The sequence below is a fragment of the Patiria miniata genome, unplaced genomic scaffold (genome assembly GCF_015706575.1).
Source record: "Patiria miniata isolate m_02_andy unplaced genomic scaffold, ASM1570657v1 HiC_scaffold_4, whole genome shotgun sequence".
NCBI classification, from domain to species: Eukaryota; Metazoa; Echinodermata; class Asteroidea; order Valvatida; family Asterinidae; genus Patiria; species Patiria miniata.
This window is the reverse complement of record NW_024037071.1, coordinates 5,018,522-5,039,023: the sequence shown is the minus strand read 5'-3', so window position 1 is coordinate 5,039,023 and position 20,502 is coordinate 5,018,522. Positions and strand designations below refer to the sequence as shown.

The following is a 20,502-nucleotide window of genomic DNA, read 5'->3' as shown; positions in this document are numbered from 1 at the left end:
AATTTTTATATCACTTCGCCAATTTTTATCGAGTTTTGTTGACACAAATTCACAGTTTTCTTCAAAAATTTATACGATTTTAATAGATGTAAATAATTTTTCATCATATTTTAACAAAAAATATTGAAATACTTCATTTTTAGTAGCGTACTATTTTACCTTGATTTCATCTCGCGGAAGCCGACTTCGGTGTTGCACGGCTTTCCATCTCCCGTACGTTTACGTTGTAAAATGTAACAGAAAACTACTTAAAATGCGTCATTATAAAATGATAACAAATGCTAATAACTAATGGATTAACATGGCAACGAAGAAACGATTAAGCTCTGGTGTATCTTTAGATCCGGATGAGTCTGAATCGCAAGCTGACGATGTTCACAGTTTTACCGACGGGGACCTAGGTTTTGGTCATGGACTGAAGCCTGGTGCCGTGTCTTATGTGCCAGGGGCCGGGGAGGCAGACGTAGACGTGTTCGCTGGTGGTGATGGTGTTCGTGATCTGGGCCTAGGCCTGGGCTTACAGTCACTTAATAGAATTTTCTCTGTGGATGGAGAAGAATTTACAACTTTAAGACGTCATTCAGCACCACAAATTAGCCCAGACGGCGTTCACAATCATCAACAAGCACAAGCTGAGCAGAGCGATGAGTGTTTCCATGGCAACCATCATCCTAGGCCGAGGAGCAGGACTGGTTTCTTGGAAGGTTTAAGAGCATTTATGTTGAGGAGTGCAACTCTGAGGCATTTCCTAGCAAACAGTGGTACGAATCATCAAATGTCTTAATTTCATTTACAGTTTACTTTTATAATATGTCTAATATTTGTGCGTAGTGAGTAATTTCTGATCCTTTATTTCTGGCTGTGAAATACAGACTGTTCTACAGTTTGATATTTGATCATGTCTGAAGCAGACAAAAAAATTGCTTTTGGGTGGGGATTTGTTAAGTTGCCGGACCTAATCAATCATTGGACACATAGGGGCGCTGTTCATTATGCAAACACACATACAGTCTAAAGTACAATGTATTTATATTGTACATAGGGCTGCCATATTACACTGCATCGTCTCAATGCATCCTAACTATAGTTTGGGCCCAAGGCAGCTGATGTCAACAACAACAGCCACCAAAAAAATGAACCACCAATAAATACTGGCTGAAAAGAATCATTAAAATATTTTAACATTCCAAAAACTCCATGCAATATCATGACATAAGCTTCAAGTTAATTATTTGGTTAATAAAAGAAAGGAAAATGGTTCTTACAAGCTTGTACTAGCCACGGGTCATTATCTTGGTTGCAATCACTCACCGGCTCAAATTGCACCACAGAAATGATGGAAGATACTGGAAACACACACCTTTGATTCATTCATCAATTTCCCGTCTGATATTTCAAGATGCTGTACAAGTACTTGGAAGAGTGTTCAATTGAGTTGTGCTGACTGTGATAGTACTAGCACTTAGCAGGGAGTGGTGTACATGTATGTGTGACTGGTGATTTAATCGTGCAGGCAGCCACAGAATGGGTTTACATTGCCACACAGTAATACACTTATCCACACACACTTCAGTGCCCATGGAACAAAGGAACACACAAGTAAAGAATTTCTTTTGTTTCTGTGTGAATATGCACTCACTCTTTTTCTTAGTTATTCAGACCCAATTCCATTGTAAATGACAAAAAGGCAATCAGACACAAAATACATTATCAATGATATACAGTGCACAATTCCATCATTTAAATAAGGTTCATAATTCATTTACCATTGACATTCTTTTCTATATTAAAAATTTGGATGAAAAAAAATAATTCTTGAATGAAGGATAAAAAAAAACCCAATGCACCAGAGAGCCACTTGATGACAATTTGTGACTTAGAAATTAAAAAAATTCTGAAATTCTGATAAAATCTAATAATTACAGAAAATAATATATATATACAAAAAAAAGTAAATTTGTGCAGGTTTATGAATTAATCACCTTGTTGGTACAATGTCAGGGCAGTCAACCTTCCACCACTGTCACACGGGTTCGAATCCCGCCAGGGCCACTATGTGGATTGGGTGGTCATTCCCTGTCTGATTCCGCGGGTTCTCCTCAGAATATTCTTATTGGGTTTTCCTCCCACATCTAAAAACTGTAATTTCATCACATTGTCTTCTCTTTACTGGGCCCCATGGGAGACCAGTGGATTCCGCTGAATGGGCTACCCAGTTAAAATAATAAATAAATATATGAATGAAATGTTTGTTAAAATGTCAGTTAATTACACATTACCAAAACATATTCAACGTCAATTTTTTTTCCGTCAGGTTCTGGATCTGGGGATGGTGGAAATGGCATGTGGACTCGCGAACATCAAAATGATTTATGCATTCAGCTTGAAGCAGCTACGCAGGTACAAAATCAAAAATTATAATTAGGACATTATTTGACATTCTGCAAAAGAACAATAGAATAGATAAACCAGTGTTTGTCAACTTTAAATGAACTTTAGTTTTGTTTTGCTTTATTTTCGATGGTTTGAATTGATTTTTCTCAACAGGAAGTCAATGTATTACAGAGTGAATTGGAGGCAGCAAGAAAACAGCTTGACAGCAAGTACAGAGCCATCAAAATACTGCAAAGTCAGGTCCGTAGAAATTATCGGTTATGTTTGTTTCAGTTATTAACATAAATTGAACAAATACTTGAATACATGTACATTAATTGACAGGTGAGAATTCAATTTAGCACATTCCCACCAAAAATGCCAGTAAAATGCTCACATAAAAACTACATTTGTATACAGTGTGCATGCATTGCAACAAAGTTGTTGGCCAAACAAATCAGTGTGTATTTTGAACACTTCAGAGGTAGCAACAGATGTGTGCAAAAATTGATTTTTGGATTGAGTTAATCATTTATGGAGTAATCTATTATGCACCAAGTACTGTGAATACAGGTGCATGTGACAAATGTATAGAAAGTGTGCAGTATATTGTTTGATGTGATAGAGTATGGAAGATTCAAGTTTGCTTGAAGATTATAAGAATGTGGACATTATTCAACGGACTCGCTTGTTTTGTGATGTAGGGGTGCACGCGTGAAAATTGTAATGCACCTAATATGTTTACTGTTACGTTTTCTCATTCTAATTCATTGATCTACAAATGAATGCCTCTGATGTGCCTTTAGTTTGCACATGTGAGTTTGAAACATTTTCTTTTAGGTATTTCTGTGTGTTTTTGTTTTTCTTGTGGCGCCATTGCATGATCATTTATTGTTCTCAAGCATGTGAAACTGGTTTTTTTTTTCATGTTTGACACCTTTTTGGGGGCAGGGTTTCAGGATATATGGGGGTATAGCTACATGTACATGTTGTGTAATTTAGAATACTATGTTTAAATTTCAAATGCTTTGAGCACTTCCAAAACTTTCTGATGCTACATTGTACACCTTAAATGTATTTGTCCCAACTTTTTTCCTTTTAAAGTGAATGAAGTAACGTATCTTTTTTGGTTGTAAATGTTGCATGAAGTGAAACGTGTACAGAATGTGTATTAACCGATATGTGTCAAATTTTGTGATATAATTTTTTTCTTATTGCTTTTGCATGAGCTTCACATTTTCTGTTGCTGCTTTGTTAAAAAAAATAACAATTTGACAAGCTGGTAACATTCCAGAAGTCAGTGAAGTTTCTAACTGTTGCGTATGTTGAACTATGTTCATCATAGATTACTTACTGCTTGTGTATTTTCTTGCAGGCTGTCATGATCAACAAAGAGAAGACAAAGTCTGTACAGCAGGCAGGAAGTATGAAGAAATCACTGGAACACGTAAGACAATTACATTAATATATAGCAGGCATGAGACTTTTCAGACTCTCATCTGAAATCAGACTTTTTGAATCTGAGAGAAGACATAAGCAGTATAGAAAGACGAGTATCTTTCAAACATTTCATCGATTTTCAGATTTCGTTTTAATTGACAATCTCATTCCAGTTATAAACAGATAAACCAAGGTGTTTCAATAAATTATTTAAGTACAGAAGCAGATGGTTTTTGGTACCCAACCAGTTTGCTTTGATAAAGTTTCTCTTTTTCATTACCAACTCACTAAAAATAGATGGAATTTGTGTTAGACAGAAACCTGTATGTATGTAGACAAGATGAATACAAACCATGAAGCATTCAAAATTGGAAAAGAGCTACACAATATAAAAGACATGGAATTTGTTAATAATTTAAAACAAGCCAAAGGAATAGAAAATAAGGACTCTATGGAATCACGTGCAACCGTATCTGTTGTATCTGTACATGTACTTTTGAGAGTGTTGATGTATGCAGTCTTATTTTTTGTTTGTATAGGAAGTAAATTCCTTACAGTTTGATCTGAGTACAAGTCAGGAATGTGCAATGCTCAGTCAGCAGACCTGGGCTGATAGGTTTAACAGGTAAGACCTTGTGTTGAATGTTTGTATCTCAACATAATACTAAGTCTTAGACAAATTCAGGCACAACATCACTGTACACTCGTGAGGCCCCCTTCAATGGAGAAAGCACTGTGCATGCTATTGTAAAAAGCAGCTGCCCCGTGATGGATTATCAGAACAATAGCTAGCACAATGCTTCCGCCTCGCCATTGAAGGGGGCCTTCGTGATAGAATTGATTGCGTGCCCGGATTGGTCTTTAGCTAACCTGTAATTTTATTAATGAAAACATCAGCAAATACCAAGTATACATAAGACATGAATGATGTGGAGAGAGAAGCAAAGTAGCGTCTAAATGAACATACTCTGTTTGGATTTTATTTTAAGGGTTTGTGTTGAAAATGAGACACTCATTGCCACACTTCGAGCACGATCGGAACAAGTCCGGCGGACACAACTTGAAAAGCATGGTAAAATTCAAGCCTATATTGTCTTTGTTTCATTGAACAATGTTTTTTTGTAGTTTTGTTATTGCAACTTGCTCAAGGCAGCATGATAAGTTCTGATTATTTTAGTTTCTTTAATTGTAAAAACCAGCACTGCTGTATGTATGCTTTTGATATTGTCATGATTGTGCATGCCGTTATTTTATTTCGTTTGATTTTTTTTGCAATGCAGTGTTTTTTTATGTTTGTGTATGTATGCTGTAGCTTTGATGCGTGAGCGTGATGAACTCCTTGCTATGATGGATGCTAAGGAACATTTGCAATATGACAGACATAAATCCTCAACCAGCGATGCCTACTTACACAACTCACTAGCACAGGTGCATGCTAACTTCAATTTGTCTGCTTTATCTGTGATTGTTTCAGTAATTCATTCCTCCGATATGCTCACTGTATCACCTACTGACCCCTGCTGACCCAATCTTTTTCATCCATTCCTTATTTGATTCAAGATCCATTTTTTTATTTTACACATAACAAAGAAAAATTTTTGAAATTTTCCCTGAGTTTGACTTCGGACAATAGTGCAAATCTCAATGTATTGCTTCAGTCATGCCTTTGTCCTTAAGTGTTGATTTCTATACCTTTTTTATTCAACCCCCCCCCCCCCTTAAAAAACATGGACTTCAAACACATGCCCTTTATACCTAATCTCCCAGCCTTGTAACCGTTCCTTGAGATGCAGTATATTAGCCGCATCAGTTGAAAGCACTTAAGTAGTAATAACACTCAACAGCCACACTCAGTAATTCTACCGAGTGACCACACCCACTGACCACACCCACTGACCACCCTAGTGGTCCCACCCTTTGACCCCTCACATACCTGTCTAGGAACAAAAGTTCGACATTCTTAAATTTATTTTATTGTGTTGAATCTTTCTTCTGACAGCAATTTGGAGTGTTAGGAGCTTGTTTATGCCGTGGTAGCAAACCAGAGCCATGTGGGTGTGCAAAAGCAGCGGCGAGACTCAAGAAGGAAAATGACCTTCTCAAAGATGAGGTAACTAGCATCTTATTGCTTAAAAGGCCTCTCATTCAACATATTCTAATCTCTTTTAAAACAGTGTAAGGATGGCTAATATGCTACGTATTTGGAAATGTACAATGCATGCCTTAGTCTGTCCCAGTTAGAACAAAGCAGTTAAAACACAATCTATGCTGTGTGTCGTCTGCACAGGTGGATGAACTGAGACAAAATCTTGAAGCGGTCACTCTGAAAGCTGATTCATTTACAAAGGCATTTGATCATCAGCTGGACCAGAACTCACTACTGTGTCAACAAATTCAGAGACTATGTCACGACGAGAAGAAATCACAGCGACGAGATAAATCCATCAGCGGTAGGAAGAACAGGGGCACTCAAAATGGTAAGAGCTTCTTTTGTATTTATCCAAAGCAAATAGTGCCAGGGTTCCCACCACATCATTGAAATATTCTGGTATTTAAAGCTATCGTGGAAAAGTAACGGAAAAGTCAGGGAATGTTGTTATATTACATGTTTTACAAGGAGTAAAATCGTTGTGCTAAGGCTTTTAAATCCTGATTCTACCAAAATCAAGCAAACAGTACAAGTGCTAGATTTTGTCAGAGTAATGCAGCGTTCTGTGTTTTATTTCAATAGGGTGCATTGAGAGAAATGACAATTACAGATCAGGATCAGTCAGAACGGATGACAGTTCCGATCAGTTTACTTCCAGTGATACCAGTGCATCGTGCAGGAGTGTAGCAGTTCAAGTTAGTCAGCCACTGCCTGATCTGATTGGCACACTAGCAGATTTGGTAAGAATTTCGGTAAAATAGATTCCTAATTTTTATTTCTTCAATAAGATGATAGGTAAAAACAAGACCCTTCTATTGTTTTATCAGTCACAGACTGTCAAAAATGTCCTCCACTTCCCCTGCCATGCATTTGTATACAGACTAGTAAAAAACACATCATGTAAACACTAACTAGTCAGATTCCATCAACAGACAAAAGAGGGAACTGGTAGGTACAGCTGGCATAACAATCACCTCCAGTCAAAGCATGGCTTTATACAATTATTGGGAATTTAGTCACTTCATTAATTTTGACTGCTGTGATGGCGTAGCTGAATTTGTCAGCGAAAGAGAGGCGTAATGTTCTAATGAAAAAACGAAACACATGATTTCAACATTGTCTATTTTGCATTCTCTATTCAACATATGGCACCAAATGAGATATTACAAACGTAAAACACTTTCAATGTTTGCATAAATCTATAAAGTGATTATCTCCCTGACTTCGTTCTTAATTTGATTGCATCATCAGTGTTTGTGATTATTTCTCGTGCAGCTTAATGACAAGACAGAAGCACTTGCTCATCAGCGTTTGGTTGCCAAGATGCTCGCAAGAAAGACTCAAGAACTAGAGAAGACGATGAAGCAACTGAGTGAATACAACCAACGATGAGCTTTGAAATATAAACCTGTGAAATCTACTTAGTCGCGAGAAGCACGAGCCTTCATGTAAATCCCTTCCATATCAGGGTTTTTATGTTTTTTTCTGTATTAATTTTACTGAAATTGTGACTTGAGTTTTACTTCTTCCTTCTGGACATAACATTTACATGTATGATTTTGTTCGTAAAGTGCATTTCAAGGTCTCTGACAAGCTAGTTATGAAATTCTAAAATTTAGAAGTTATCGTCCGAGGATAACTCATAAAAGACTTGGGATATGACCCCAATCCATACCCTTAGAAATACCCAAATGTTTTGAAAAAAGCCAACAATTTTCCATATATTTTTATTTCGCTGTTAATTGAATTTACACTTGTGTATATATATTTAACTACTAATTTATGCGCATATCTTCCATGACTACGGTAGTGCCTTCAACTGGTCACACAAATTTGATGTAAAATTTGATATTCAAAAAGGCCATTTGTATATTTATTGGTTTAATAGTTTACACAAAGCGGTAATTTATATTTGCAGTCCCATCTTAGTTAGTACTTGTGCAATACTGTGGGACACACAAAAGATGCTTTACATTCAAAATATTTCAGGTAGAGATGATTAAAGGCCAATTAACTGAAATATTAACTAAAACTATTTATTAATATTAACTAAAACTATTAACTATTCACAACTTATTGAAATTTTTGTTGAGATTTGAAGGTTGCAGGTTGAAGACGGCAATAAGATTAAGTTTACGCCTCCATGTTGCAAATCTCTTTTGTGAGTTAGTAAGGTTCTGAAAAGAACTGCGGGTGGGGGGGGGGGAGACTTCGGGACGGTATGCTCGGCCTGTCGGAAGAAGACCATTTGTTTTGTGTTGAGATGTCTTATCATTTTACCACTGAATGAGCTTGAATGTTGGGGCTTGAGTTCAAATCTGATGTAGCAGCAGGTAATGCAATCAGTGACAAATTATGTCCCCGACACAAACGTAGATAATGGTAGAGAAGTTTAGACATGTGCACTATGAAACTGGAGGGTGTGGGTTTCGCGTCTCATTCAGACCAGCTTGTGAATGTAGTCTCACAAACTCTCAGAAAGCAGAGACTATGTGCTTGGACACGTAGTCAGTGGAGAGTAAACAAAGATTAACGTCTAAAAGCTTACTAGGTATAACAAGATAATATATGTAAAACATATTAATTAACAATGAACTCAGTAGACTGACATGTGTGGAAGCAAACTGGCACAATTTAATAGTGATGTGTCTTGGTAAAACCGAAGATGGGTGAGGACCTATAAATGAGTTTATTAATTACAAGATATTTATATTATATTACACTTTTACTTAACATTTGGACAATTCAATACAAACTTAGTCTTGTTCATGTATAAATGGAATTCATAAATACCTAAGACCGTTGACCAATTCCTAGTGGTCAAGAGCCCGTCACGGTTGATAAAACACGGGCTGGCTGGTTTTAAACACTTTCCCGGAGTCACATGAAATTTGGACGCCGATGAAATCTGGTCCCTTTTACCCTGTTATTGGTTAAACGTTCACAATGTTCACTTAAACCATGTAAACATGCGCAATACTACCAATGAGTCCGTATTTCGCAAGTCCTAAATTCACACTACACTGGCACCGCTGCGTTCTGTGCCACATCGCGCCCATTTCCATATAAGATGTTCACGACAACTCGTGAGAGGCACATACCATAACATAGCTAGAGGAGTGTTTAAAAAAACTTGAGATAAACTTGTTGAACGAAATCGTTTAAAATATATAATTTCTGACTTGTTTTGACTTTTTGACTCAAAGGTATTTATGAATGGGACTATATATGTGTTTGGCCGGTATTAAACAAGCACAGTTAAGATCGGCCCAGGGGCCTGGTTGGCGATAATTATGTCCCTTGCCTATCAGTGTCCAGGCCCCTGAGCTGTGCAAGATTTGTACAAACTATAATATTGCTGACCAACAAAAATGTATGGAATTTTGAGGTACTATTAACAACTAAATATATATCAAAAATGTGTTTCACCGACCTTTCTTTTATTGTTGTCAACATGTTCAGGGGCGATTTTGACGACCAAGTCATGACCATTGAATTAACCAGAGGTACGGGAACTGTACGGTCATAGCAACTGCCGTGACTTGCCTCACACAAGATGCATTAAAATGACAAGTGTCTTTCCAATAATAAGTCAATAATTATTCTAGTATGGATCGATACAATAATGCTGAATAGTGATTCGTCAAGCAATCTATATAAAGGATTCAGTATATACATGCATTTTATATAAAAACATTTTAAAAAGCTACAAAATAATATACTTTACAATTTTTTTTTACCTTAATTTGATAAATATGCTTGAACATCTACTGCTGTACAAACAATATCATGCAATATCGTGCATATATGTGCGTGCCAATTATGATTTGTATGAATGAAAATACGATCACTGTTTCTTGGCATAAATATATTGGTGACTTTTATCCATCCATTCAGCATTCAAAAGATATCAACCAAAGCCTCACCAGAAAAATAGAAACACTGCAGAGGGTGAAATAGACGTGACTATTTGACATTAAATATCACAACCAATAAAGACCATAAGTCAAATTCGTTTCCCACTTACATATGAATCTGTTACAATTTCACTTCACAATTTATCCCTTTTGGTTTGGACAAATATTCTTCAGTAACGGCTGGAAATCGTCCGATTTCTGACTATAATGTCACCCTGTCCACTTCAATATATAAAAAGTTGCGTGCCCAAATCAGACTTTAAAATCAGACAAAAAAGTTTTGCCAGCGCAACCCGTCAAGGCAGAGATGGGTGGTGTCTACATACCATGCATACTGTTTGGGATAATTATGGAAAAATATTGAAAGACTACTTTGCATGATGATAGTCTTAGTATGGACTTCCATGGTGATAATAATGATCTATAAACGCACCGCACATGCTGTACAAAAATATGTCTATATACATGTTAATTAAAAACATTCCAATATAAATGAAAATACTACTTATATGTTACATTTCATTGGAACAGCTCAAATTTCATTCAAATATTTGTTCCATGTTGTGAATAGATACATTTTTGGTATAGATATGAATTTCAAAGCAAACACTATTTACATACAAGGAATACAGCTTAAATAACTCTACAGCTATCTTGAATTAATTAAATATATAAGCAGGGTTGTTTTTCAAACCTCAAGTTCATCGCCGGAGCCCGGAGATAAGTCAAGGTTTTGAAAACCACCCTCACTGACCCCTTTACAACACTTCAAATCTTAAGTCTTATCTTAAGTCTTAAGTGGGCTCATTGTTTGGGCACCCAGATTGGAAATGGTTTAAAATAAAGAAACTAAAACATGTGCTAATTTAACAATCACTTGTGAACGTCATCAATACTATCAACCAAAATCTATTTTAAATACAAGTTTAACTACAAATATATTCCCACTCTATGAATAATTAAACTTGGTGAATACGATTTGCTTTTCCACACCATGATTCGGAACACTTACAATGTAAGTGTTGTCACATGGTTCAATGAATACATGACGCCAGATGAAAACAACTAATACCTACTGAATTCCATTAAAAATAGTTAAACCTACCAGGCTTGCAGCTGCCAAGAATGAATAAGATTTGTGTTATCAAGTTATCATAAGTGACCTGTCACTGCGAAATGGGCTTTGAGTTGGAAATTGCCAGTTTGAATTTTGGCTTTGCCCTACTTCACTCCAAAGGTGTGTTCTATTTTTTAAATTTCATTTTCAGGCGAATCCTAATCTTGAAGTGCTGTTTTACCTTTGTGCAATTTTTTTGGTCCAATCTAAATTTTGAAAACCTCTTTTCATTCCATTTGTGTGAGTCGACTGTTCATTCACTGTAACACAATGGAAGGATTTGTAAATGCTGTTTTCTATAAAAAATTAGAACTTAAATTAAGTTGGCGGTATATTTTCTGTTACTAAACTCAGTAACTCTAAATGTCATATACATGTACAATTGGAAAGCTCTGGTTCTGCAGAATCCAGATAGATATTTCAAATCTTAAAAAAAGTCTGACTCTATGCTCATTTTTGTGATGACAGGTCATCACAGGAGATATTCTACCAATTTCAACAAATTATTTCATTGTTGGTGATCTTTTTGGGGGGTTTAAATCCAAGTAATACTTTCTAGCATGAAAGACATAAATGCTTTACATGTACAGCATACTAGTAAATTTACAAAATATACAAGATATATCGGTGTGTTTTTTTTATCTGAAAGCACTACTTGTCTACTTAAAAACTCAAATCGCATAATTCATAATCAATGAGAAGTAAAATGTATTAAATCAATCTGAAGATCAGCAACATCTCATCACCTAAAACATGATTACAGATGTCAGGAAATTAAAGAAAAAAAATAACCACAATCGTAAGTGCCACAACAAATTATACCGGTCCACTCTGTTACAAAAATCCAAGATAAAAATCATATCATATAAAAATTACCACAAAATAATTGTAAGCTGACTACGTGATTCATCAATATACAACAAAAACGTGACCCAGTATGGCAAAAACCTACAAAAATGAAATCAAGTATAACACTTGGTTCATCCTGATTACGGGCGCTTCCAGCATCTACATTACAGGTAACAACCTCAAAACATCAAACTCCTCAATTTATTTCAGTTAACAGTTCTGCCGGAAATAGTGAAGACAAATATCCTGGTATCTTATAAATAAAGAAAGCACCATGTCACTACATTTAGTCAAAACCACTGTATGTCTAAATGTTTTTTTCTGACTAACTTCTATCAGGGTAAGTTACAGATATCAGCGTGTTCCAATGTTACACAAACGTTGCACGCATTGTACGGCCGTCTTTGACAACCGTCTCCCATTTATCGCGATCTATTTTTTGCTGCTGTACACGATTTGCCGCCTTCCACTGAAGATTAATATCTGGCTTAGGTGTCGTATTACTTGCTTGTAAGGAGCTAAGCTGTGGAGTGCTCTCCTGTACATCAGTGCTCTGTGAGGTTAGACTCTGTGAGGTTAGATTCTGTGAGGTTACATTCTGTGAGGTTACATCCTGTGAGGCACCACCTTGGGAGGCACCTTGCTGTGAATGCTGGAAGCTTTGCAAGGTAGCCTGATGTGAAGAGACGGGCGGTGAGGCATACTGAGACGCTACGTGTGAGGAAGCGTTATATTGTGAGAGTCCTTGCTGAGTGGTGCTCTCCTGTGAGCTACTTATATTCTCTGGATCAAGAACCGGCCTCAGAACGTCAGGTCTTGAAGAGATCATTGATGGATGGCTTTCTATGGGAGACTGGGGAACATCTTCTTGAGGATGAAACCCATAGAAAGGGCCATGAGCTCCAAGGGAGTGGTCAAAATCCTCCTCGGGATTTGGGGTCATGACCAGGTCGTGGGTTGAGGGTGAAGGGATTCGAGGGGACAGTGGATCGTCAAGAAGAGGGCTGTCACCAAAGTGAACGGAATCTGTGTCTGTTAGAGGCTGGTTTGACAGGTCAGACATGTGACCAGGGAGTGTGCTGCCTTGGGTGATCCTACCACTGTGTGCTAATGATGTCATCTGATCTTGGTTCATTGGAATGACGGGAGGAGGAGGAGAATAATTAGCTTCTTCAAGACGTAACGTGTAATCAAGCTCATCAGGGGGAGGCGGCAGGATGGACTCATTTCCAGACGTGGATTTAGTTAAAGTCCGATCTAAATCGTACTCCTGGGCTTGGCCAATGCTGAACTGAACACCCTGAAAGACGTCATCGTAATCTCCATCACCACGATGCTGGTTGCCATGAGGATGACTGCCATGTTGTTCACTACCATGACGACTGTTACCAAGACCACCGTCATATATTTCTAGCGAGAGACCTCTATCGCCCCCTTTGGCAACGAACGGATCAGTGTTATAAGCACGGGGACTAAACTTATCATCATACTGGTTGGCCTGAAAGTCATTATTATGTGCAACACCATCATAACCAAATGCATAGTCGATCATATCTAAGTTCTCACCGAAGTCGTACCTTCCGTCACCCACTGCCATCATGGAATCGTTGAACGTTAACGGAGTGATATCACTAGAGCGCCCTCTACCGCCGAATATAGCTTCAGCTTGTACGTGCGATGGAATGAACCCTTCCCCGAGACCTGGCTCCTTGTAAGTCGCCGGCGGAGTGGACTTGCATCTCACTGCCCTGTCTTTGAATTTCTTACTCTTATCGCTGCTCTGCGAGACGCCTGGTCTATATTTCTGGTAAGGCGTACCCAGAGCACTCTGTGGACGATTACTCGCCGTGTCTTTTTTGGGTTTCTTCAAGAAATCTGGCAGTTCAAGATTACGAATAGTCAGACCACGTTGGTCGTCCATTCTCCGACGTTGAGCCTTTGACAGCATAGAATACAACTCTGGAAAGATAAAAAAAAAAGAGCAATCAATTATTTTATACTTACTTATAGCTGATGGTTATTTAATCAGCCAAATTTCTCACAACACAAAAAGAGAGATCTGTTGGATAAACTTATTTCCAAACTCAATGGGAGCCACCATACCGTCTGCATCACTGTTGGCCAGTCTGTAACTTCTGTGCTGCGACTTCATCGTCTGTATCGATGTATCCGAGTTACTTGGTCTGAGGGTGACTACTTGACCGTTGACCTCATGGCCCTTGACCTCATGCCCCGACTTGCCTTCACTCTCAGCACTTTTGTCTCCTCTGGCAAATTCATTCTGGAAAATAATGCAACAGTAAACAATGAATGCCTGCTTTACAAAACTTTTCGAAGTCAAAGGACTTGTTTAAAATATTTGCAAAAAGAAAGTCTATATTTTTAACTCTTTAATCACTGCAGCGCACCAAACCGCCCTGCCTATTACTCACTGTAGCGCCTGAAACGGCCCGAGCCCTCTATGGTTTGACTGATTTTTCAGTGAATAAACACAGTGTAATACAATAAAGTTGCAGGAGCACATGAGGAATGTAGAACTCTACGCTGGCTTGCTGAAGGTGATGAAAAAGATCCGGGAACGCTGTCTCAAGCTTGCAGGACATTGCATCCTTCACTTGGAGCTGGCCGCTAACCCAATCATTCTCTGGGAGCCGACATGGGGCACTGCCTCACGTGGGAGAAGAAGTCTCTCCTTCATGGACATGCTGAAACGGGAAACCGGCTTGGTCACCGCTGAGGAGGTGCGCTCCTGCATGCTGGACCAGGAAATCTGGACCAAGATCATTGGGCGGGCTCGAGCTGCCAATTGGCCTTGACTTGATAAAGTCCTAGACCATAGCTCTAAACAAAAGATTTGGACGTCACCCTAGGTGCTATCACAAGCTGGCTGTAGAGCGCTCTTATGGGATAAGTATATGTATGAGGTCAGAGTAGCCTGTCATTTATGGATGATACACAATGATTACTGGATGATACACAGGTGCACGTACCTGTGAGAGACGTCGGTGGTGATATGCCGCTTGTTGGGTAGGCCTAGCATCTTGCTTTCTAATGATGCTTTCGTCCGACGCTGCTTTGTGCAGCACAGCGACAGGCGCTGGGTCCACTCTTGCCCGCGCCTGGTAGTTACCAGCTGACAAGAGACAAATGTAATAATGTTAAACCATGTACTTGTTATCATTTGCTTCTGGTAATGAAACCAAGGATTCCTCAAAAGCGCCCTAGGCACTGTAGCTCGCAAGCCTGAAGAAACCTGTAGACATGGTAGAGAGAAAACAATGAGAAGAAATTACAGTTTTAGAGAGGAGGGAGTAAAACCCCAGAAGAATATTCTGGGGAAACCCACGGAATCAGTTAGGGACTGAAAACCCAATCCACATGTAGACCAGGGCAGGAATTGAATCCGGGCCATAGAAGTGGAAGGCGACAAAGAAAACCACTGCGCCAGCCTGACTTCTCATTATCTCTACATTTCGCTAACTCTAATATGAGAGACTAATGTCATGATAAGCTAAGACAGAAGTTGTAAATTATCATTATTCATTTATAAAAAAAAAAGACTAGATTTTTTTTTAATATCCATTTGCAAAATGTCTCACATTCACTTAAAGAGAGCCTTAAAAGAACTTACCACCATACTGCTCCAGAGTTTCAATCAGAATCTTCTGACCATCTAACGATGCAACGGTGATATCAAGGTCCAGTGGAACTGGAGAATTGCTCTAGGATGATGACGAGAATATAAAAAACAGACAGAGGGTTGATCATTCGTCTGATACCAGTTCCCAAGACTGACAAATCCAAACGTGGGAGGGAAACAGAAAACCCAGACTGGGAATTTTGTTTTCTTCCAGAACTTTTTGCACTGTGTAATATTTCTTGGGCTTTTTTTTTTGCACTTGAAAAAAATTGTGAAACCAAACAATATAGGTGTTGAATTTTGGCAAGGAAAGTGTTAATGCAACTCCAGGTTGCATGAAAACCACAAATTGTAACCTTTACATGCCATGTTGTTTGGTTGTTGATAATATACAAACGCTCACTGAGAAAATGCCCACAACTGCTACCATACACAACCAGTACAACGTGGTAGAATATTTGACCACCTATGTTGACAGGGAACGCTTAGTAAAGTAGTAAAGTCTGTCCCGAGCCAATGTGGCTCATCAGGCCGGCGTTTCAGTAGCATGAAACGACTGAGAATATTTCTACTCCCCCTGGATGGGATGCTAGTCCATCGCATGTTACTCCCCAGCTAATGCCGGTACCCATTTATACTCCTGGGTGGAGAGGGGCAAGTGGGGGTGAAGTGCCTTGCCCAAGGACACAATATATGACCAGCGGCTGGATTCGAACCCCGGGGGAATGCTTAGAGTGGTGTTTAATGAAGATAAATGTTGGTTTATGTATAACCCATTTCTAATGTTGAGTTTAAGAGAAATCATTTTCATAAAAACAAAAAAAACGAGATTATAAATGACAGAACTTACCAGATGGACCACCAGAGCATCCAGTTGCAGGTTGTATTTATGTGTGACTGGTCGTAAGACTTCAATCAGCTTCTTAGTTGGTTTAGACTTGACTCCGATGACCCTGTGGCTTGGTAGTTCCATCCTGAAGAAATTCAATCAAGTTTCAAAATCGGTTACTTTCAAGGATTCAAACCATAATCAAGGATTCAAACCATAATCAAGGATTCAAACCATAATCAAGGATACAAACCATAATCAAGGATTCAAACCATAATCAAGGATTCAAACCATAATCAAGGATTCAAACCATAATCAAGGATTCAAACCATAATCAAGGATTCAAACCATAATCAAGGATTCAAACCATAATCAAGGATTCAAACCATAATCAAGGATTCAAACCATAATCAAGGATTCAAACCATAATCAAGGATTCAAACCATAACCAAGGATTCAAACCATAATCAAGAATTCAAACCATAACTAAGGATTCAAACCATAACTAAGGGCTCTCCATAACCTATTCCTATTTACTGCACACTGGCCAGTCCTCACACTGAGGCAAGGGACGCCACTCCCTTTCAGCCTTCCAGTTTGACACAAGACCACTGAGCACCACAAAAGCATCACAATGATGCACTGAACGAGCAGCAAGTATAGAGCATACATGCATAAAGAGGAAAAAAAGTAAACTGGAATGCAAACTGGAAGACTGCCATAGCATCATCATGTATTAGTTGTGCAGGATTCCAAGACTTTTCCATGCCCTTTTTCTTGCAATACCAACTTTCCATGACCCCTTGTAAAATAACAAAATTCCATGGCAGGAGGAACCCTGCACAATAATGGGAGTGACTCAAACCTTTAAAGATTCAACCACGCATAAAGGCATGCTACATGGCCAGATTTGGTCAACAGAAAATTTGAAATGGAGGCACACTGACCGTTGTTTGGAGATGTTGTATGCAAACTGGTTTTGTAACAAGAAGCCTCAAAGGTTGGCAAAATGATTTCACGTCATATATTGAGTGTTTGGCAAGCTTCAAATTGTCTATTTCATATTTCAGTACAAAGGAATTCCTGGTTACTTACTTGAACACAACTCGTTGTTCAACAACAATATCAGCTCCTGCCATGGCACTCATGTCTTGCCGATAGTCAACAATCTATTCAACAGAAAGAACAGAAGAATGTTTGAAAATCGAACTGAATGATTATTACTCAGAAATGTATTTCTACTTATGCTGCTAGCCGAGGGAAATACACATCACTGCAATTAGTGGGCTTAACAGCAAAATATGATAATTGCAAAAAAAAAATGTACATAAGTAGAAAAGCAACAAAGACCAACATAAAGCAATGTGAATATTTCAAGTGAAAGGAAAAGCTAGTCCGAATATCATCCGTTCAACAGAGCCCGCTCCGTATTCAACGTCTGATTTATGTGAGCATGCAAATTTATGCGACCCCGAGCAACAGCCAATCAGAGTAAACTTTAGAAATTGTGATGTCTTTTCGAGCAGAAATTTGGCTGTTGATTGGTCAGTTTGCTGCCATGTTTTTGTAATACAGCAATGGGTTACCGAAGACCCAATAGAAGGCGCCTGCTGAATGGTCAGAATCCGGAAATCAAGGCGCGGTGTTATTTTGCATAATTAATCACCGAATCTGTGCGAATATCATAGACGCTAGTGTGCAAGCAGATATTCCATAGACTAAGGAAAAGCATGGATGACTCCCAATAATACAATGGCTTTTACTGATTTGCAGCACTTGAAAAGCAATATTTTGCAATAAGAATGAACCACGAAATGGATGAAAATTACTAAACAATAACCCAAATAAAAACAAACAAAAAACAAAAAGTATACAACTAGTTATCCCTCTACAATATGTAAGACTTTTTGACGTGAAACCAAACACCTGATACACATGAAATCACCATAATCACTAAGCGTCTTTTTTATGCCCCTAACCACACACTCTTTTCATCGCAACCATGGCCACTTTAAGACATACATTGTATACCTGCTTAATGATGATACACTTTAGCAAAATAAATAATGAGCATGCAAACTGCCACCAGCAAAGACCAAACATTTTGTACCTTTTTCCTGCCCTTAGGATATGACTGTTAAGAATGATGGAAGAATGATGCGACTGTTAATAAACATGAAACACTCAACAAAACTCCACAGGTTTTTAAAATTAAACTTAATTGATACAAAATAAGATTTTACGATCCCTGCAAAGGAAAAGCTTCATCAGTGATACAGTGCGTAAGCGCAAAAGATAATTCACCGAGACTAAATAAGATTGTTGTATGGTGTCTTGGATACTGTAATTTCATTGGTCTAAGATGGTCACGTCTAGTCTATCAACATGACTGTTTACCTCATATACACTGCGTTGCATACAAATGACCTTACCGCATTGCAAAGCAACTACATGTACCTTGCATGTGCGTGACTTTTTAAAACTCCCTTAACCAGTTCTCGCCGGGATTATTTTGACAAGAACAGAATGAGGCACGGGATTGCTTGTCACTTGACCTCAAGCCAGGCGGGTTGAAGCCATCACCCTCGGGCAGCACAACTCATATTTCTGACCTCGCTTGCTGCGAGTGGGTTGCTGACAGATATTTCTGGCCTCACTCCCTTTGTGTTTATCTATCATCCGTTCTGAATACCGCCAAACTTTTGCGTGTATACACGGCCACCAGCGCAAAGTGGTTAATAGCACTCTCAGCTCTGCCTCTGGTGCTATGCCCCTCTCGGGAGAAAAGAAGGCTGTCTCATATGACAGCAGTCAATAATGTTGAATGTATCAGTCTGTACTCTTTTATGTAACTGCCTAGTGCATGAAAATCTTCAGCTAAGTATCCAGTTTGATTCAATAGTTACTTAAAAAGGAATCAAAGTTTCTATCTGTATAAGTTGAAGCATTAAGAGTGAGTGTTTATCTGCAATCTACAGCTGACGATCTACCTCTTTAGTATCAGCACGGAAGGTTTCCACAGACTGCAAGTTGAGATGTCGGACATCCAGATGAGGAGTTAACACGTCACGTACAGTAAAACCTTGTCTCGCAGGCAACACTACTTCGTCGTCATTGGGGAAAACTAAGCGGCATGTTCCCTCCATGGTAATAGCCTGAATCAACACATACAAAATGACATATCACTACAGTGGAAATAAATTCCCCTGAATATTTTTTAAATTCTAATCTTCCAGTCAAATTTACATATATGTACATGTACCAGTGTAAGATTAGATATAAAAATTGTTAAAAAAAAAAAATGGACTTGCACAGTCATTTTTGAGCACTTACAACATACTCAGAGTAAAAATATGATCATGCAAATGTGTTCCAATAATAAGTCAATCAATCAGACACTGTTGAATATCATTGTCAGCTCCAGTGTGCCATATGCAAAGGAGGGGGTGGGGTGGGGGAAGGGGTGGGGGAAGGGGGGGGGCAGGGGGTGGGGGTTGGAAGGGATTGAAGAGGGGGTAGTGGAGGGGAAGTGGAGTGGAAGGGGGCCTGGGTGATGGGTGATATTTTGGAGTTGGTAAAGGGGGTTTGCGGTGGATGGTGGTGGGGGGGGGGGGGGTGGCAGGGGCAGAAGCATGGGAGGGAAGGGGGAGGGTTAGCGGGAGGGAAGGGGGAGGGTTTGGGGGGGGGGGAGTTGCATCCCTTTCTGACTCACTGCATCTGTCTGAATGTGACGTGACCCTCTGCATACCTTTCCATTCTGACCGGTTTGACTAGTCACTGAAGATGCTTTGCTTGAATGATTCCGGCCGTTTCCTGACTGCCTCAAAGCTTCTAAAACGTTGATAAAAAACATATTGGATAAACACCAGCCTGGTAAAACATAATCATTTATTTTAAATTCACTTATTCCATTTATTGAAAAAAAAACCATCTAGAGCACAGGTTGCAGTGAAAGAAAAAAAATTAGGAAAGGATTTAGTGTCAAGTTTGAAACTGAAAGATGTACTAATAGTAAAACAATATCATGCGGATCATATACATCAAGTGAAACTGGAAACGAAGCCACCAACCAATGTGGATAAACAAAATTAGAAAATAGTGGCAAGAGATGTCAACAACCATATTTCCACAGGTAATGAAATATGTGGAAGTAGAATCTTGAGTTATTCTGAAAAATAACCAAAGTAT

General features: G+C 38.7%; 2 protein-coding genes across 4 annotated transcripts in view; one reads left to right on the top strand and one right to left on the bottom strand.

The window, feature by feature from the left end:
- The first annotated feature begins 134 nt into the window (after positions 1-134).
- Positions 135-8,689, top strand: LOC119739822 (coiled-coil domain-containing protein 125-like). The gene is made up of 11 exons (XM_038214907.1): positions 135-761; positions 2,315-2,400; positions 2,548-2,634; positions 3,749-3,820; positions 4,353-4,438; positions 4,803-4,885; positions 5,126-5,241; positions 5,813-5,923; positions 6,101-6,290; positions 6,545-6,702; positions 7,238-8,689. The coding sequence occupies exons 1-11, from the start codon at positions 302-304 to the stop codon at positions 7,352-7,354; spliced, it is 1,566 nt and encodes a 521-aa protein (XP_038070835.1). The 5' UTR covers positions 135-301; the 3' UTR covers positions 7,355-8,689.
- A 932-nt stretch (positions 8,690-9,621) lies between these two features.
- LOC119739819 (regulator of G-protein signaling 12-like) overlaps positions 9,622-20,502 on the bottom strand; it is a 28,947-nt gene continuing 18,066 nt past the window's right edge. For 2 of the 3 annotated variants that reach the window (XM_038214904.1, XM_038214902.1), the window contains 9 exons: positions 20,063-20,145; positions 19,305-19,469; positions 18,425-18,448; positions 17,410-17,483; positions 16,336-16,459; positions 15,477-15,567; positions 14,836-14,978; positions 13,949-14,126; positions 9,622-13,804 (listed from right to left, as the gene is read on the bottom strand). In XM_038214904.1, the coding sequence (XP_038070832.1) occupies positions 12,216-13,804; positions 13,949-14,126; positions 14,836-14,978; positions 15,477-15,567; positions 16,336-16,459; positions 17,410-17,483; positions 18,425-18,448; positions 19,305-19,469; positions 20,063-20,145 (2,471 nt within the window). In that variant the 3' untranslated portion in view covers positions 9,622-12,215. The remainder of the gene's footprint in view (positions 13,805-13,948; positions 14,127-14,835; positions 14,979-15,476; positions 15,568-16,335; positions 16,460-17,409; positions 17,484-18,424; positions 18,449-19,304; positions 19,470-20,062; positions 20,146-20,502) is intronic. The other variant, XM_038214903.1, reaches the window with a different exon arrangement.

Coding starts and splice junctions, on each gene's coding strand:
- LOC119739822 (XM_038214907.1), top strand. CDS start 302: ATGGCAACGAAGAAACGATTAAGCTCTGGTGTATCTTTAGATCCGGAT. Junction 2,401..2,547: donor AGCTTGAAGCAGCTACGCAG/GTACAAAATCAA, acceptor TTTTCTCAACAG/GAAGTCAATGTATTACAGAG. Junction 6,703..7,237: donor TTGGCACACTAGCAGATTTG/GTAAGAATTTCG, acceptor TTTCTCGTGCAG/CTTAATGACAAGACAGAAGC.